We start from the raw sequence: 20,139 nt of genomic DNA, 5'->3' as shown, positions 1-20,139 counted from the left end.
CAATTCACCCAGTTGCCCTTAAGCATCACAACACTTCGGGAAAGATCAATTTCAAGGGGCCAACACGTACTCTACTTATTGAATAGTTCTAGTTGTTGATGCTCTACTAAACGATATTGCAGTTACCCTAACCCCATGGACCATTTTTTTTTTTTTTTTTTAAATAGCGAGTAGCCCACTCCAGTGTGTTTAGACACCAAACAGCCCTGAACAAGATTTGTACTTGATGTGAAGCATTTTGCTTGTAGACATGGCTCCACGCCAAGCAGATATTGCCAAATTGGCTAGTAGGTAGCCATTTCACATAATAGGGCTAGTTCCAATCTTATACTCAACTTCTATTTGTAGTTCCTACATACAGCATACAGTGTATCAACCGCAATGGCTCAACTTAAAACTTTCTTATTTTCTTCCTGTTGCATAAAATGAACATTGACAATTTTTAAATAAGATGCTGCCTGGCAGTAAGTGAGTGCAACAAACTTTTATTGAACTTCACAAATTAGCTTGGCTACAGAGTTGACCAAATCAAAGAAATTCCAGACCAAGTCAATACAGTGCAAACAAACAAATGCTGATTTATTAGGAACTTAAATTAAAAGTATTGAACATAAGTGCTTAAAAGCCACCCCTGAGACGGAGAACAAGATGAAGGGTAGATTCTTTCTGAATGTTGTAGTCTGATAATGTGCGACCATCTTCCAACTGTTTGCCGGCAAAGATCAATCTTTGCTGGTCTGGAGGAATACCTTCTTTGTCTTGGATCTTTGCTTTGACATTCTCTATAGTGTCACTGGGTTCAACCTCAAGGGTTATGGTCTTGCCAGTCAAGGTTTTCACAAATATTTGCATACCTCCTCTCAAACGCAGGACAAGATGAAGGGTGGATTCTTTCTGGATATTGTAGTCGGACAGAGTGCGACCATCTTCCAACTGTTTGCCTGCAAAGATCAACCTCTGCTGGTCTGGAGGGATGCCTTCTTTGTCTTGGATCTTTGCTTTGACATTCTCTATAGTGTCACTGGGTTCAACCTCAAGGGTTATGGTCTTGCCAGTCAAGGTTTTCACAAATATTTGCATACCTCCTCTCAAACGCAGGACAAGATGAAGGGTGGATTCTTTCTGGATATTATAGTCGGACAGAGTGCGACCATCTTCCAACTGTTTGCCTGCAAAGATCAATCTTTGCTGGTCTGGAGGAATGCCTTCTTTGTCTTGGATCTTTGCTTTGACATTCTCTATAGTGTCACTGGGTTCAACCTCAAGGGTTATGGTCTTGCCAGTCAAGGTTTTCACAAATATTTGCATACCTCCTCTCAAACGCAGGACAAGATGAAGGGTGGATTCTTTCTGGATATTATAGTCAGACAGAGTGCGACCATCTTCCAACTGTTTGCCTGCAAAGATCAATCTTTGCTGGTCTGGAGGAATGCCTTCTTTGTCTTGGATCTTTGCTTTGACATTCTCTATAGTGTCACTGGGTTCAACCTCAAGGGTTATGGTCTTGCCAGTCAAGGTTTTCACAAATATTTGCATACCTCCTCTCAAACGCAGGACAAGATGAAGGGTGGATTCTTTCTGGATATTGTAGTCTGACAGAGTGCGACCATCTTCCAACTGTTTGCCTGCAAAGATCAATCTTTGCTGGTCTGGGGGAATGCCTTCTTTGTCTTGGATCTTTGCTTTTACGTTCTCAATAGTGTCACTAGGTTCCACTTCCAGTGTGATGGTCTTGCCAGTCAAGGTTTTCACAAAGATTTGCATACCTCCTCTCAAACGCAGGACAAGATGAAGGGTGGATTCTTTCTGGATATTGTAGTCTGACAGAGTGCGACCATCTTCCAACTGTTTGCCTGCAAAGATCAACCTCTGCTGGTCTGGAGGAATGCCTTCTTTGTCTTGGATCTTTGCTTTGACATTCTCAATAGTGTCACTAGGTTCCACTTCCAGTGTGATGGTCTTGCCAGTCAAGGTTTTCACAAAGATTTGCATACCTCCTCTCAAACGCAGGACAAGATGAAGGGTGGATTCTTTCTGGATATTGTAGTCTGACAGAGTGCGACCATCTTCCAACTGTTTGCCTGCAAAGATCAACCTCTGCTGGTCTGGAGGAATGCCTTCTTTGTCTTGGATCTTTGCTTTTACGTTCTCAATAGTGTCACTAGGTTCCACTTCCAGTGTGATGGTCTTGCCAGTCAAGGTTTTCACAAAGATTTGCATACCTCCTCTCAAACGCAGGACAAGATGAAGGGTGGATTCTTTCTGGATATTGTAGTCTGACAGAGTGCGACCATCTTCCAACTGTTTGCCTGCAAAGATCAACCTCTGCTGGTCTGGAGGAATGCCTTCTTTGTCTTGGATCTTTGCTTTTACGTTCTCAATAGTGTCACTAGGTTCCACTTCCAGTGTGATGGTCTTGCCAGTCAAGGTTTTCACAAAGATTTGCATACCTCCTCTCAAACGCAGGACAAGATGAAGGGTGGATTCTTTCTGGATATTGTAGTCTGACAGAGTGCGACCATCTTCCAACTGTTTGCCTGCAAAGATCAACCTCTGCTGGTCTGGAGGAATGCCTTCTTTGTCTTGGATCTTTGCTTTGACATTCTCTATAGTGTCACTGGGTTCCACCTCAAGGGTTATTGTTTTACCAGTGAGGGTTTTTACAAAGATCTGCATTCCACCCCTCAGACGCAGGACAAGATGAAGGGTGGATTCTTTCTGGATATTGTAGTCGGACAGAGTGCGACCATCTTCCAACTGTTTGCCTGCAAAGATCAATCTTTGCTGGTCTGGAGGAATACCTTCTTTGTCTTGGATCTTTGCTTTGACATTCTCTATAGTGTCACTAGGTTCCACTTCCAGTGTGATGGTCTTGCCAGTCAAGGTTTTCACAAAGATTTGCATACCTCCTCTCAAACGCAGGACAAGATGAAGGGTGGATTCTTTCTGGATATTGTAGTCTGACAGAGTGCGACCATCTTCCAACTGTTTGCCTGCAAAGATCAACCTCTGCTGGTCTGGAGGAATGCCTTCTTTGTCTTGGATCTTTGCTTTGACATTCTCTATAGTGTCACTGGGTTCCACCTCAAGGGTTATTGTTTTACCAGTGAGGGTTTTTACAAAGATCTGCATTCCACCCCTCAGACGCAGGACAAGATGAAGGGTGGATTCTTTCTGGATATTGTAGTCGGACAGAGTGCGACCATCTTCCAACTGTTTGCCTGCAAAGATCAACCTCTGCTGGTCTGGAGGAATGCCTTCTTTGTCTTGGATCTTTGCTTTTACATTCTCTATAGTGTCACTGGGTTCAACCTCAAGGGTTATGGTCTTGCCAGTCAAGGTTTTCACAAAGATTTGCATACCTCCTCTCAAACGCAGGACAAGATGAAGGGTGGATTCTTTCTGGATATTGTAGTCTGACAGAGTGCGACCATCTTCCAACTGTTTGCCTGCAAAGATCAACCTCTGCTGGTCTGGAGGAATGCCTTCTTTGTCTTGGATCTTTGCTTTGACATTCTCTATAGTGTCACTGGGTTCAACCTCAAGGGTTATGGTCTTGCCAGTCAAGGTTTTCACAAATATTTGCATACCTCCTCTCAAACGCAGGACAAGATGAAGGGTGGATTCTTTCTGGATATTGTAGTCGGACAGAGTGCGACCATCTTCCAACTGTTTGCCTGCAAAGATCAATCTCTGCTGGTCTGGGGGAATGCCTTCTTTGTCTTGGATCTTTGCTTTGACATTCTCTATAGTGTCACTTGGTTCCACCTCTAGGGTGATGGTCTTCCCAGTCAACGTTTTGACGAAGATTTGCATGTTGCAACTGAAAAGCAAAATTAAACATTAATTAAAGGGCCCATGTCAGTGCAGGCAAAACATTAGCAGTTCCTCCCAACCCACAACATTTTCACCTCCATACCACACATAGCACCACTAAGTGGCTTGTACAAGTAATAAAAAAAGTAAATTAACAAAATAGCAATATAAATCGTTCATGTTCACTACCTTCGTTAACTAGCATTACTTTACGTTTGGAGATTACAAACTGGAGACCCTATATAGGCTCAAACCTAAACTGCAGTTAACTGATGTTACGCAACAAATACTAGTTACTGTAGGAGGGACTTACGCTTCGCCGTTCCCTTATATGCACACACTTTTTTAGAGCGTGGCGTTCAGACCCAGGGTGCACATAAAATGCTAGTTCACACCCAAAAATACATCAGCCGGTGGGAACCCAAGAAGAATGCGCTCCTAACAACAGTCGGAGCTGTCTTCATATTATGGTATATTTCTTTTAACTCAAACATTTTAGATTAACTAAGATATACGCTACATGAAATATATTAAGATCATAGGCAAGAGGGGCTCATATACTCCGAATATGCCATTCATATTTGGTGCTAAAATACGGGCGTTCTAGCCCGCTATCTATCCAACGACCCAGATAGATCAACTCGAACACCATTTTGAACTGCTTCTGGAATCCATTCAGCACGCAAAAATACCCAGAATTAAGTATGAAAGTATCGAAGAGCAAATGTTTGTGTTTAACCGATTGAAAACGATAGCACGGTTAATACAAACTTTCCGTAAAGACTAAAAGTCGACTTAGAATACCTGAATATGTAAAAAGACTTTTGTCCCTGTATATTACATGCACACAAAAAGCGAACACCCTGCTGAAAATTCGGGGGTTTGAATTATCGACACTGATAAGCTTTTGGCATTTGCGTTAGGATACTACTGTACAGTTGTACTTTATCGCGAACGAAAGCTTATAAACATATATAAAACTTTTGTTTAAATAAAAAAAAAACACTAATCTAATCAAGAGAAATGCGTCGTAAAAGGCATGCACAGTCAATGTGGTCACGCGATAACCACGAGGTAAAAAGAATATGCGGACTATAGTTATTTTAAAAAGCGAAAGGTACGTTAACTGAGTGCACGGCGATAGGTCACCCATCAAACGGTCGCCTTTCTGCCCAGACTAACGAGTTAAATATATTGTAGTTTTTAAACCATCCTAAAAAGTGAGTGGAAGTCAACTGTATGACTTGCGAGAAAAAAAGAAAAAAAAAATACTCAAACATTACTGGATATTAAAAACATATCATACATCACTAAACGGACACAAAACGTTAAAAAAAAAACCTCACGTGGTAAAGCAGAAAGACTAGAGTAACCAAACGCTTAACAAAAAATGTAATTCTGGTTAGTTAGAAAGTGCCCAAGATCCCCTTGTATCAATCAATGCGGCGGGCCATGTCTCGTACATGGTTCTAAACGTGTATTAAAAATAAACGTTAGGAAACCAGGTGGAGAGACGGAATCGTCGATCTCAGTCGATCGATAGCTTATCATGCAAGTTTATCCCCCTTGACGGAAGACTAACGTTATCCTAGAAATAAACTTTTTGTAGCGTGCAGACCACCCCCATATTAATGGCATCCCTTAAAAATATAAAATTCTGCTTACCGCTTCTACAGCAGCGTAGCTCTTGAAATATACCACAACCTCTTCTCGCGCAAATTGATCTGAAACTGAGCTAGTCTGTGCGCGCTTTCTTTTATTGACTGCGTCTGAGCGATGACGACATCTCTACGCAACAAAGATATCCTTGCACTAGTCATGCAAAATAGTCCCTTCAGAAAACGCTGGAAAAGGTGAGATTAATTAAAAAAAATATATGCCATCTATCTCGAGTCATGAGTATTTTTATACCATGCAAGAATGCTCCTAGGCAACGGTCCAGTTTGCTAGGAACAATGTAGAAAACATGCCGCGGAGGGACATCACTAACAAAATACATTCAAACAGCTGACCAAAATGCTCTGGAAGCTTCGCTCAGTTTCTAAGGGAGGGTTGAGTATTGTCATGGCTGATTGGTGGAAAGCCGTGACGCTGCTGTTGCCGGGGGTTTCTGACAGGTTCTAGAGCAATTGTTTTCGCTTCGTTGTTCAAAATGTACCATTTTTATATTTATTTATATCGACTGTAAGATTTTTTTAAGGGAAATATTTTGTCTACTTCGATCGTTTCTTAATTTATTTTAAATTCTAACGTATATTAAAGATTTTTTTTACCAAACATTTTTAAGTAATTTAAAAAAGTGCATTTTCAGATTGACGCTTTCAGCAAAATAGCAGCGCTCCAAGTGACGATTTTTTTTATTCTGTTTTTGTCTCGGTCATGCTGGGTTTCGGTGGCAGAACAGCGCATGTCTGCTTTGAGGCGAGAGGGCGTCGTTTTATTAGAAATAGGGTAACGGAGATCCAGGCGCTCTAAGGGGAAACTATTCGCGTAGTTACTACACCGAATGTAGCGCGGCTTCCGTTGTAATCCATACATTGTTCTCCCTCGTTTCATATTTTTGCTCTTCTGCTATTGAGGGGGAAAACTGCTGCGTCACGAAGCAATGGCGCCAACAACTGATGTGTGATTTTTTTATTTATTTAAATTATTAAAACAGATCTCTGAAGTTTTCCAATGTCAATGCGTGTGTAGATCACCCAGTCCAAAATTTGCTGTGTGGCGTGTAGTCCGATTTTTTGCTGAATAAACCGAACTACAAACCCCGAAACGCCAGGAGAAAAAAACCCCTGAAAACGAGTTACTCATACGAAATTGGAAAACCAGAAAGCAATGTGCCGGGGACCAGCAGCCTCTTGATAGCTTTTTGAGGGGAATAACCCCTCCAAGTTTCCCGTGACCATTCATGACATGCTGCCCCGGTACAATTAGTACAATTCATAGAATTCAAAGAAAAAAAACGGACTTGGAGCAGCACATTTCGCAAGGACCTGGAAAACATGACAGCTGTGGAAGAAGAGAAAGACAACTGAGCACTTTGTACCTTATAAGCAAGATAATCAGTGTTTCACAGTCCTTAACCCACACCTTTAATTTCTTTCCCTTATGCCCTCTTATGAGTCCTCGTGAGGGACCTTCACTTCCCAGCAATAGAGACTAACAGGGCTACAAAAAAAGAGCTCTGCAGTTTTCCAGGTGTATGTATCAGTAGTTAATTAATTGCAGAGTTTTTAGTGAATCCTGGTACTTTTAGTCTTTATTTTATAATAGACAAACGGGACTATAAATCCCAGAATGCAAATTGTTTAAAAATAAAAAAATGGGACTGGACCAGGACTCGCACATTAATCTGAAAAATGTGAGAGCTTTGCTCTAGGGAAATGCAGTAGAGAGGGACGTGAATAGAATGCCAGTGTGGCTGCTAACAGTACAAAGAATGATCGCTGCTCAAGCCTATTTTAAGGAAAGTTGCAACCGGTGGATGTGTAAAGTTGGTTGGTTACTCTGTGCAGAGTTGTTTTAAGGATGTGATGTATTGTCCTATACAACAACTGCATACCCCTGATGAGGTGCTGAAGTGCTGTGCGGATGGTTACCATGCTAGTCTGAAGGAGAGCCATGAATCGAAGAGTGTCTGTTCTGTGGTCTATAAAGGTAGTGTTCATGTCAGGCATAGCTCACTCGAGCCGTTTCCTTCACCTCCCCCATGTCCATACAGTTTGAGCCCATAAGCAAGGTAAACAACAGCTAGTTATCCTGCCATCTTGGTCAAGGGTGGTGAAGTTAGGCTGGCTGGGTGGTTATACCAGAGTCTGCTCTGGGAAAGCACCAAGGAAAAAGGTGGACAGCCTCTTGGTACACCTGAACCTTGGGGATCCAATATCTGCCTGTTGATCAATGGCAGGAGGTGAGGGGTGCCAGAGAAGATATTGGGTCATAGAACTAAAGCTGCACCCTGTAGAAGAGAACTGAATTTGAAAGAAGACAAGGTATCACGCTAGGTATTCCCACTGACCAACAGAGATAACCAGTCTGGGGTTGATTGTGTTCAGAAGTGACCTGGCCTCACAATTTAGACTCAACTGTTCTATTGGAGCAGGACCCGGATTGATTTGCATATGGCTGGTTCCTAGCTGAGGTGGCATTGTACGGCCTAGCGTGATTATCAGTGGCTGAGTTTAATTCAAGCCCAAAGAGTGACAGGCACCTAGATGTGGGTCCCATGCTCACTGTGCCAAAGGACTCAAGCTCCATCCTACTAAATATGCCCAAATAGGCTGAAACTGATCTTGGTTTGCTTGTGTTTTTCGATTCAGGGGGTACTTGGCCTGGCAGTTCGGGCTGGGCTGGTCCTACTAGAGCAGGACCAAGACTGACTGGAATACGACTGGTTCCTTTCTGAAGTGGTATGGTGGGCAAAACAATTATGCATTGGCTAGCAGCCCAGAATAAATACCAGTGTCGGAGATGAATTCAAGCAGTCAACTAATCACATTTTTCTTGAGTGCAGCTTATCAAGAGAAGATATTGGTGTGCTCTGATTGGGAGGCATTTCCTGGTCCCAGTATGAGTTTTGTGAAGTTCTGCTGCTGTTACCCAAGTTTTTCCCCACACTGCCTTATGGAGGCCTCTATATACAAGAGGCAGGTGTCTGTAGAGCAGATCTAATGCATTGAAAAAGCAGGCAATTGCCAAAGACCCCACTTTACCTGGGGCAAACATCTCCTTTTGCTCTCTTATTACTTCACCTCTCCTCTTTTACCTCACCCTTCCTCTCCACTCTATCTGTGCCCACATGTGTATGTGTTTACTCTCTCTATTTCAACTGTTTTCCTCACCTCCCTCCATTCATGCTGAGAAGCTTTCAGATGTTTTACTGTGCCCCCATTTTTAAACGTTTAATGTAGAATTCAGTATTGTTTGGCATCTCAAGTGCCTGAATTATCTGAAAATGTCTATTGTATTCAAAGCTGTTCTAAATAGGGGGCCCAAAATTGCATATTTCCCAGGGCCCTAAAAGTCCTTACGATGGCACTATGGCTGCAGTTCATGCTAAAGCAGCAGCCACAACATCCGCAACATCAGAAAAGTGTTAAATAAGAACCACGAGGAGTCATTCAAACCAATAGATAATGGGTATAGAAAAAGCCAGAAAGAGGGCAACTCATTGACTGAGTTGTATAATGGCTATTTTTCTATATGAGAGAAACCGCTACTGAAATCTTTTAATGCAACTTGTAAGAAACTGCTTTATTATTTGGGGTGGGTGACTACCCACCTCAAGGAATGATCTCAACCCTTGGTGCTAAACCAAATTAAGCTCAACCCCCTGATAGCGATGGCACAGAGAAGACAATCTTAGGGCAACATGTAAAGCACTTATGCGGTACCAAAACATAATAAAGTTAAAATGCAAACAAAAGTCCCAAAGTTGAAGTAGCAAACTGGAATACAATGTAAGTTAATTGAAAAGGTTCTAGGGGGATTTAACTATCACTAAATTATTGGATATTGAAATAGGCTAGAGATACAGTGTATCATAAAAAAACAATTTATTATCTTATGAGTCTTCCCTTCACTTTGACTAATAACTAAGACATTCAACATATCAAACAATGCTTAAACGTGAATAGAAAAACATAACCAACAAAGTGATGGCACCTGTAAGCAGTGTTCCCTCTAATTTTTTTCCACTGTGTGCGGCAGTGTGCGGTCTCTGTGCGCTGCAGCCAAGGATACGTGCGCCAAGAAATTGACCATTCACGCGCGCGCCTCGCATAACTAGCCAAGATCTTTGGCATTAGCCTCTCCATGCCACTAAAGCAAAAAAGGGATATCATTGCTCCATGCAATAGGGCATCAAGGCAGTTTTGTGACCTGGTTGCACACCCCAAGGACATGACCTGTTAGGGGAGCACGTATATTGCTCTAAAAGGCTTATTTAGGCTTAGAAAGTGATAACGCATATAAACTACCACAAAGTATAGGAATGGTGGAACATTTGATAACAGCACATTTTCTACTGTTCTGAAGCATTTCCTAGCTCATTAACCATTAATTTCCAAGACAAATATCACTTGCTCGCTTGTATGCTAAAGTACGCCAAATGATGTTTAAAACACTCCCCGCGGCATTTAAACGCTGTTTTCATTGACTTCAATCCAGATTCAAATATGAGCATTATCTGCCTTAGGGGAGCACGTATATCGCTCTAAAAGGCTTATTTAGGCTTGGAAAGTGATAACGCATATAAACTACCACAAAGTATAGGAATGGTGGAACATTTGATAACAGCGCAACGTGCGCGCTTGCCAAAGGGGCCTGCGCGATGGGGGAAGGAAAGGTGCACGCGCGCTTGCGCGCGCACCTTTCAGGGAACATTGCCTGTAAGTATAAACCCACAGCGCGCCTTCAAGATTCCTAATAGAAGTCAAGCCAGTTCAATTTTGGCATCCAGTGTCGAGATTAGTAGTCCTATTAGCAGCAGTGTTGAAACTCTTTCAATTATGTTAAATTGTGACCAGTGGGATTTTTATTTTTATTTTTATTTTTAAGGTAGACGATAGAGGAGCCTTGGCGGTTGCAGAGCATTTCGGAGTCCTACTTCAAGGATGTGTCACACAGCAGCAATTCCTAGGACCTATGAAGCTGCAATATGAAGTCCTGCATCGTCAAGAATGCTGTTAACGAGGAGCTTGCGATGCTAAGTCCTGTGTCGAGATGTGTCGCACATCAGCTGGTTCCAAGGAAGATGTGGTGCTAGCGATGCAGAGTCCTGCGTCATTGAGGATGCTGTCAACGAGGGGCTTGCGATGCAAAGGTCTGCGTCGAGGATGCGTCACGCAGTGGCGGTCCTGGAAGGCTGTGGGCGGCAATGCAAAGTCTTTGCATCGTGAGAGTCCAGGCAGCGGATGGAGTGCGTCGGCCTACTAGGGGTTGTGCCGCGCAGCAGAGGAGATGCCTCATTTCTGCCGAAACCAAAGATAGGCTGGCAGAGCAACTTAAGTCCCACTTCCAAAGGTCCACGACTGGGTGGCACCACTGGACAGTGGGGGACTCACAGATAGCAGAGTCCAGGTGCAGGGTTCAAGGCTGTTGGAGCCTTCTGTCCCTCAGGCTGTAGTCAGGAGGCCAGCCAATTAGCCCTTGGGGTCACTCTAGGGTCCTGGGTTCTACAGATGCAGGTCCACTCATTCTCACCCAGACAAGCCAAACAAGTACCATATGGGCAGCAGTTGTACACGTTTCCTCAGTTACACAGAATGGGTACAGGCTGGGCAGCAACAACCTGGACAGGCAAAACTACCCCCCACCCAATATAGTGGAGACATCAACAGCCCCTCTGTTAGAAATTGGGTCTCTAGTTGGCAGAGGTATACATCCTTGTTCAAGTACGGACAAATCCTAGTCAGGGTAGGTCACAGCACAACGCAAATTATCCTGTGCTCACCCTCTGGTAGCTTGGCACAGAGCAGGCAGGATTAACTTAGAAGGCAAAGTGTTGAGTATTTGTGCAGTAACTCATAGAGTAACACAGTGAAAACAACACAAAAATACACCACAAAGGTTTAGAAAACTAGATAATAATTAACTGAATACAATACAGTCAAAAGAATGAAAATGCAATGTACACAAGCAAAGTTATGAATTTTTAAAGATTAAGGCCCTCAATATGAACATGGCTGTCCGGACCGCCATGCTGCGGGTTGTGGAAATTACCGCCACCGGCACTGCGGTCTGGACCGTCATATTCTGAACACAGGGAGACCCCCACAGGTGGAACTCCGCCACTGCCACGCAACCGCCGCCAGCCAGCCTGAGGATGGCGGAGTTCCTTATCTGACAGGGCAGTGCTGTAAGCAGCGCTGCCCGCTGGATAAAGAACCTGTGTTCCCCCAGCCTTTCCCTGGCGGTTTCCCCCGCCAGGGAAATGCTGGCGGAATGGGTGCCCTGGGGGCCCCTGCACTGCCCATGCATTTGGCATGGGCAGTGCAGGGGCCTCTGTGCACAGCTGCAGGGGCCTCTGTGCACAGCCCCGTCGCGCATCTCACTGCCTGATTTACGGGCAGTCATATGCGCGACTGGTGCTGCTGCACCCACCACACTGCTACATTGACGACTGCTCCATGTGGAGCTGTCTGCAATGTACAGGCCCAGCATTCCGTTGTGGGGGCTGGCGGAAACACTGTTTCCATCCGCCGGCCCCGCAGAATATTCTTTATTGGACCTGCAGGATCCTCAACGTGCTGGCGGTCAATGTTCCAAACGCCAGCACAGAACTCGGCGGGATTTCTCACCAAGTTCATAATGAGGGCCTAAATCCCACAAAAGCGATTAGAAACTCAATAGCTCCAACTGGGACTATCATGGCGTAGTTGAGGGAGTTGTTCCCAATAATCTGACACCACAGGTGTCATGGAGTCGCACGGAGCCCCAGGCACAGTACCTTTAAAAACGAAAAAACAGACTTTGCACAGAGTCGTGAAGATGAAGCGTCGCTGGAGCTGGTGTGGCGTCAGTCCCTTACGGCATCCGGGGAGGTGAGGTGTCAGTTCTGTAGTGCGATGCAGGGGATGCGAGGCATCGGTTCCATCCGGTTGCAGGGGAAGCTGGTGCAGCGTCGGTGGCAAGGCGTCGGTTCCTTGTGACTTGGCGGGGTTGATGAATCCAGACAGTCAAGACATGATGAGTCAACTTTGCAGTGCGGCGTTGCAGCAACATCAGACTTGCATTGCAGGTCGCGGTCATTGCATGCAGCGAGGACCACGGAGCCAGAGCAGGCAGCAGCATCTATTCTGGAGTTGCTGAAGTCAGTCCTGGAGTTGCTGAAGTTGGAAAACTAGCTAGAAACTAGTAGGTGAAGTCTTTGGTTCCTAAACTTCAGAGCAGGAGCCAAGCTCAATCCAAGCCCTCGGAGTCCTTCCAGCAAAGTCAGAAGCCAGTAGACAGCAGGGCAACAAGCAGGGCAGCAGTACTTCACAGCAGAGCTGTCCAGATGAGTAATTTGGGCAGCCAGGCAGTTTCTCTGACAGAGTTCCGGTGTAGAACCAGAAGTGCCTGATTTGATGGGGTCCGAGACCCAGTATATATACCCAAAAATGCCTTTGAAGTGGGGGAAACTTCAAAGAGTGGTTTTGAAGTGTACAAGTTCCCCTTTCAGCCCAGTCCTGTCTGCCAGGATCCTTATAGGGGGTTATCAGGCCTTTGTGTAAGGGTAGGCCACTGGCCTTTGAAATGTAAGAGGGAGCCCTTCCACCCTTCCTACCCAGGGAGACCCATTCAGTATGCAGATGAATGCAGATGTGACTGAGTCTCCTGTGTTTATGGCTGTCTTGGTGGGATGCACCAGGGAGCTGTCAACCAGCACCGACCAGACGTGGATTGGAGACAGGCTGCAAGGCACAGATGGCAGTATGTGCAGAGAAATTCCCACTTTTTAAAAGTGTTTTTTCTCAAATAGTAATATTAAATCCAACGTCACCGCTAAGCAGGATTTTCTATTACCATTCTGGCCATACTAAACATGACAGGGCCACTCCTTCCAGCGCAGAATCTACCACTCTAAAGTATATGAGGGCAGTTCTAATGCTAGTCTATGAGAGGCGCAGGCCTCACACTAGTGGAAAACAAATTTATGAGTTTTTCACTACCAGGACATGTAAAACACATAGTACATGTCCTGCCTTTTACCTACATAGCACCATGCCCTATGGATTACCTAGGGTCCACCTTAGAGGTGGCATATGTAGAAAAAAGTACTTGTCCTGCCTTTTACCTACATAGAACCATGCCCTATGGATTACCTAGGGTCCACCTTAGAGGTGGCATATGTAGAAAAAAGGACAGTTTAAGGCTTGGCAGGTCGCTTTAAAGGCCCTGGGCGCATGCAGTGCACTTTACTAGGGACTTACAGGTAAATTAAATAGGCCAGTTGGGTAGGAACCAGTGTTATCATGCTTGGGGGAGAGATCATATGCAGTTTAGCACTGGCCAGCAATGGTAAAATGTGCAGAGTCCTAAAACCAGCAAAAATAGGGTCAGAAAAATGGAGGGAGGGAGGGAGGGAGGCAAAAAGTTTGGGGATGACCATCCTACGGCTGAGGTCTAAGATGTGTCCCTCCCAGTTGAAAGTGGGGAAAGCTACCCAACCCCTTGGGAGCTCTCATCACTAGGGCGAAAGAATCTGGAGAGACAATCAGCACTGGTGTGGTCAGTCCCCTGGTGATGCTCCAACATAAAGTCCATACCCTATAGGGAGATGGACCACCTCAAGAGTTTAGGATTTTCACTCCTCGTCTGTGTAGGAGGCTGGACTGGCTTGTAGTGAGTACCAAGGGGTACTTGCACCTTGCACCAGGCCCAGTTATCCCTTATTAGTGTATAGGGTGTCTAGCAGCTTAGGCTGATAGATAATGGTAGCTTAGCAGAGCAGCTTAGGCTGAACTAGGAGACGTGTGAAGCTACTACAGTACCACTTAGTGTCATATGCACAATATCATAAGAAAACACAATACACAGTTATACTAAAAATAAAGGTACTTTATTTTTATGACAATATGCCAAAGTATCTTAGAGTGTACCCTCAGTGAGAGGATAGGAAATATACACAAGATATATATACACAATAGCAAAAATATGCAGTATAGTCTTAGAAAACAGTGCAAACAATGTATAGTTACAATAGGATGCAATGGGGAAACATAGGGATAGGGGCAACACAAACCATATACTCCAAAAGTGGAATGCGAACCACGAATGGACCCCAAACCTATGTGACCTTGTAGAGGGTCGCTGGGACTATTAGAAAATAGTGAGAGTTAGAAAAATAACCCTCCCCAAGACCCTGAAAAGTGAGTGCAAAGTGCACTAAAGTTCCCCTAAGGACAAAGAAGTCGTGTTAGAGGAATAATGCAGGAAAGACACAAACCAACAATGCAACAACTGTGGATTTCCAATCTAGGGTACCTGTGGAACAAGGGGACCAAGTCCAAAAGTCACAAGCAAGTCGGAGATGGGCAAATGCCCAGGAAATGCCAGCTGCGGGTGCAAAGAAGCTTCTACTGGACAGAAGAAGCTGAGGTTTCTGCAGGAACGAAAAGGGCTAGAGACTTCCCCTTTGGTGGACGGATCCCTCTCGCCGTGGAGAGTCGTGCAGAAGTGTTTTCCCGCCGAAAGAACGCCAACAAGCCTTGCAAGCTGCAAATCGTGCGGTTAGCATTTTTGGACGCTGCTGAGGCCCAGGAGGGACCAGGAGGTCGCAAATTGGACCAGCAGAGAGAGGGGACGTCGAGCAAGACAAAGAGCCCTCTCTGAAGCCGGTAGCACCCGGAGAAGTGCCAGAAACAGGCACTACGAGGATGCGTGAAACGGTGCTCGCCGAAGTTGCACAAAGGAGTCCCACGTCGCCGGAGACCAACTTAGAAAGTCGTGCAATGCAGGTTAGAGTGCCGTGGACCCAGGCTTGGCTGTGCACAAAGGATTTTTGCCGGAAGTGCACAGGGGCCGGAGTAGCTGCAAAAGTCGCGGTTCCCAGCAATGCAGCCCAGTGAGGTGAGGCAAGGACTTACCTCCACCAAACTTGGACTGAAGAGTCACTGGACTGTGGGGGTCACTTGGACAGAGTCGCTGGATTCGAGGGACCTCGCTCGTCGTGCTGAGAGGAGACCCAAGGGACCGGTAATGCAGCTTTTTGGTGCCTGCGGTTGCAGGGGGAAGATTCCGTCGACCCACGGGAGATTTCTTCGGAGCTTCTGGTGCAGAGAGGAGGCAGACTACCCCCACAGCATGCACAAGCAGGAAAACAGTCGAGAAGGCGGCAGGATCAGCGTTACAGAGTTGCAGTAGTCGTCTTTGCTACTATGTTGCAGGTTTGCAGGCTTCCAGCGCGGTCAGCAGTCGATTCCTTGGCAGAAGGTGAAGAGAGAGATGCAGAGGAACTCGGATGAGCTCTTGCATTCGTTATCTGAAGTTTCCCCAGAGACAGAGACCCTAAATAGCCAGAAAAGAGGGTTTGGCTACCTAGGAGAGAGGATAGGCTACTAACACCTGAAGGAGCCTATCAGCAGGAGTCTCTGACGTCACCTGGTGGCACTGGCCACTCAGAGCAGTCCAGTGTGCCAGCAGCACCTCTGTTTCCAAGATGGCAGAGGTCTGGAGCACACTGGAGGAGCTCTGGACACCTCCCAGGGGAGGTGCAGGTCAGGGGAGTGGTCACTCCCCTTTCCTTTGTCCAGTTTCGCGCCAGAGCAGGGGCTAAGGGGTCCCTGAACCAGTGTAGACTGGCTTATGCAGAATTGGGCACATCTGTGCCCAACAAAGCATTTCCAGAGGCTGGGGGAGGCTACTCCTCCCCTGCCTTCACACCATTTTCCAAAGGGAGAGGGTGTCACACCCTCTCTCAGAGGAAGTTCTTTGTTCTGCCATCCTGGGCCAGGCCTGGCTGGACCCCAGGAGGGCAGATGCCTGTCTGAGGGGTTGGCAGCAGCAGCAGCTGCAGTGAAACCCCAGGAAGGGCAGTTTGGCAGTACCAGGGTCTGTGCTACAGACCACTGGGATCATGGGATTGTGCCAACTATGCCAGGATGGCATAGAGGGGGCAATTCCATGATCATAGACATGTTACATGGCCATATTCGGATTTACCATTGTGAAGCTACATATAGGTAGTGACCTATATGTAGTGCACGCGTTTAATGGTGTCCCCGCACTCACAAAGTTCAGGGAATTGGCTCTGAACAATGTGGGGGCACCTTGGCTAGTGCCAGGGTGCCCTCACACTAAGTAACTTTGCACCTAACCTTTACCAGGTAAAGGTTAGACATATAGGTGACTTATAAGTTACTTAAGTGCAGTGTAAAATGGCTGTGAAATAACGTGGACGTTATTTCACTCAGGCTGCAGTGGCAGGCCTGTGTAAGAATTGTCAGAGCTCCCTATGGGTGGCAAAAGAAATGCTGCAGCCCATAGGGATCTCCTGGAACCCCAATACCCTGGGTACCTTAGTACCATATACTAGGGAATTATAAGGGTGTTCCAGTAAGCCAATGTAAATTGGTAAAATTGGTCACTAGCCTGTTAGTGACAATTTGGAAGAAATGAGAGAGCATAACCACTGAGGTTCTGGTTAGCAGAGCCTCAGTGAGACAGTTAGGCACTACACAGGGAACACATACATATAGGCCACAAACTTATGAGCACTGGGGTCCTGACTTGCAGGGTCCCAGTGACACATAACAAACATACTGAAAACATAGGGTTTTCACTATGAGCACTGGGCCCTGGCTAGCAGGATCCCAGTGAGACAGTGAAAACACCCTGGCATACACTCACAAACAGGCCAAAAGTGGGGGTAACAAGGCTAGAAAGAGGCTACTTTCTCACACAACCCCCCCCCCAAACGAAGGACAATAAGGCTAACCTTGGCCAGTTGAGACTTTATTGTCTAAGTGGTGATAAGTAGAGAGTAGCTCTGCAATAGACTGGTTACTCCCTTTATCATCCACTATATGGTTACTTCCCTGTGGGGATGTAAACCACACGGTTTGAAGTTTTTTAGCTAAGCAACAATGTGAAGATGTATTTTCAGAGGTTCTATCAGTAAGTTTTAGGTTAGAGCAGTGGGAATTGTCCACTGAACCTATTTGTAGTGATGGAAATGCCAGACAGGGATGCTGTCTCAGAAAAGCCATAGCTGGGCAAAAACTTTGTCCATATGGCTGGAAGAGAGAACAGGGATGCTGTTTCTCTTGAGTTGGAGCAGGGCAGGGATGCTGTCCTATGAGCTCCACACTAGGGCAGGGATGCTGTCCTAAGTGTTGTGAGGCAGTGCAGAGTTTCTGCACTAAAGTTTCTCTGGGAGGGTTGGAGGGATGCTCCATGTTAACTAAAATGGTGCTCTTTTTCTCACCAATGTTAGTTATCCCACAGAGAGATACTTCCACCTCAGGGAGTACAGTTTTGCCAACTGATGATTCCCTTGGAACAGGTGCCACCCCAGGAGAGGTTTCTCCCACCACAGGAATGGTATCCTGAATGGTAGGGTGGTTAGGGGATACTGTGATACCCTTTTTACCTGTTGATGGAGAGGGATCCTGAGTTTTCAGGCCTTCTCTCCTTTGCTTTTTCATTTCAGTAGAAATGAGAGGGAACAATTCCTCAGGGATGCCCAGCATGGCTGCATGGGCATAAAACTCTACATCAGCCCAACCTGAGGCCTCTAGGTCATTACCTAAGAGACAGTCTACAGGTAAGCTAGGTGATACCACCACCTGCTTAGGGCCAGTAACTCCACCCCAACTAAACTGAATTACAGCTAAGGGAAGAAACTTAGTGGAGTTATGGACATCAATAATCTTATACTGTTGTCCAATGATGTGTTGATCAGGGTGCACTAGGTTTTCAGTCACCAAAGTGATACTGGCACCTGTGTCCCTGTAGGCCAAGGCCTCAACACCATTTATTGAAACTGTCTGCCTGTACTTATCCATTGTAAGGGGACAAGCAGCCAGTGTGGCAAGGTCAATGCCACTAGGTGTGACAGAAACTGTCTTGGGACTGACTACCCCAGTTTCTACTATGGACCCATAAGTGAACCCAACTACACCCTTAACTTGACTGTTGCCAGCAGTCCCACCACTAGTACCACTACTGCTAGGGGCACTAGAGCTTGATGTATTAGTGGTGGTAGGCTCAGGGGGTTTACCTGGACAGGACTTATCCCCTGGCCTTTGGCCTCTGTTTTTACACACAAAGCACCAAGGCTTTTTAATGTGTGCAGGTTGGGAAGAAGAGGAAGAATTTGTTTTATCCCCACCCTCTGAAGAGTGTTTAAGATTTGAAGTGGGATCTTTGGTTTTACCCTTATCCCCATGCTTATCTTGAGATTTTTCACCATCTTTCTTCTTATTGCCATCTTTGTCACCCCCTGTATGAACTTTTCTGTTCACCCTTGTTCTGACCCATTTGTCTGCCTTCTTTCCCAATTCTTGGGGAGAGGTCAGATCAGAGTCTACCAGGTACTGGTGCAACAAATCAGACACACAATTATTAAGTATATGCTCTCTCAGGATTGTGTTATACAGGCTTTCATAATCAGTAACTTTACTGCCATGTAACCACCCCTCCAAGGCCTTCACTGAATGGTCAATGAAATCAACCCAGTCTTGTGAAGACTCCTTTTTGGTCTCTCTGAACTTTATCCTGTATTGTTCAGTGGTTAAGCCATAACCATCCAGGAGTGCATTCTTAAGAACTGTAAAATGATTGGCATCACTTTCTTTCACAGTAAGGAGCCTATCCCTACCTTTTCCACTAAATGATAGCCATAGGATAGCAGCCCACTGCCTTTGAGGGACATCCTGTACAACACAGGCCCTCTCAAGTGCAGCAAACCACTTGTTAATGTCATCCCCCTCCTTATAAGGGGGAACTATCTTATGCAGATTCCTGGAATCATGCTCTTTTGCAGGATGACTATGGGGAATACTGCTGCTGCCACCATGGGTTTCTAAACCCAGTTTCTGTCTCTCCTTCTCTACTTCTAAAGTCTGTCTATCCAAATCCAGCTGTTGCTTCTTGAGCTTCAGTCTGGTTTGTTCCACTCTCAATCTATTGAGCTCCCTTTCTAACAATCTGTCATCAGGGTGGGTGGGAGGGACATGCCTTGAAACAGAAGTATGGTGAGAATGGACAGAAGGAGGCATGTCCCTTACAGAAGCCACCCTAACAGCTTGGCTAACAGAAACATCACTACCAGTATGGTGAGAATAAATGCTTTTGCTATGATGTGAGACAACACTATTTATATGGTGTGGCTCATCATCATTACCAACTACTGTATGCTAGACTGTCTAGTAATGGACAGGCTAGGAAGTTTCTTTCCTGAATCTTTTCCTGGGGGAGTCCCTGGATCTGATTGAGAACCATTAGCTACTTTTTCAACAGATTGGGCACTTATGGCCTTATCCTGTACTCTAAGCATGTTAATTAACAGTTCTAAGGAAGGATTCTTCCCTACACTCAAACCTCTCTCTATGCAGAGATTCCTTGCTCCTTTCCAGCTAAGGTGATCATATGCAAGTTTGGACAGATCAACATTTTGGCCTGTGCCAGACATTTTTAGAGAGAGTTAAAGTGATAGTAAAAGATAAAAAGTTTGTCAGAGCTTTTAGAAAGACAGAGAAAAAAAACTTTTTAAACTTTTTAGAACTTTTTAGAAAGTTAGAAGTACTTTTCAGCACTTAGAAAAGAGTGAAAAGAGGAAATGCAAAACTTTTTGGCTATGTGTATATACACTGAACTTGTTTTGTATATTTTTCTCTTATG

General features: G+C 45.3%; 1 protein-coding gene across 1 annotated transcript; it reads right to left on the bottom strand.

Moving 5' to 3' along the window:
* Window positions 1-469: 469 nt before the first annotated feature.
* On the bottom strand, window positions 470-5,839 carry LOC138285853 (polyubiquitin-C-like). Its single transcript, XM_069226327.1, has 2 exons — window positions 5,482-5,839; window positions 470-3,823 (listed from the first exon to the last, which is right to left on the bottom strand). Exon 2 carries the CDS (start codon window positions 3,814-3,816, stop codon window positions 619-621), a length of 3,198 nt encoding a protein of 1,065 aa, XP_069082428.1. The 5' UTR covers window positions 3,817-3,823; window positions 5,482-5,839; the 3' UTR covers window positions 470-618.
* Between the last annotated feature and the right edge of the window lie 14,300 nt (window positions 5,840-20,139).

This window comes from Pleurodeles waltl, chromosome 3_1 (genome assembly GCF_031143425.1).
Source record: "Pleurodeles waltl isolate 20211129_DDA chromosome 3_1, aPleWal1.hap1.20221129, whole genome shotgun sequence".
NCBI classification, from domain to species: domain Eukaryota; kingdom Metazoa; phylum Chordata; class Amphibia; order Caudata; family Salamandridae; genus Pleurodeles; species Pleurodeles waltl.
The sequence above is the reverse complement of the archived record's forward strand: the minus strand, read 5'-3'. Positions and strand labels throughout refer to the sequence as shown.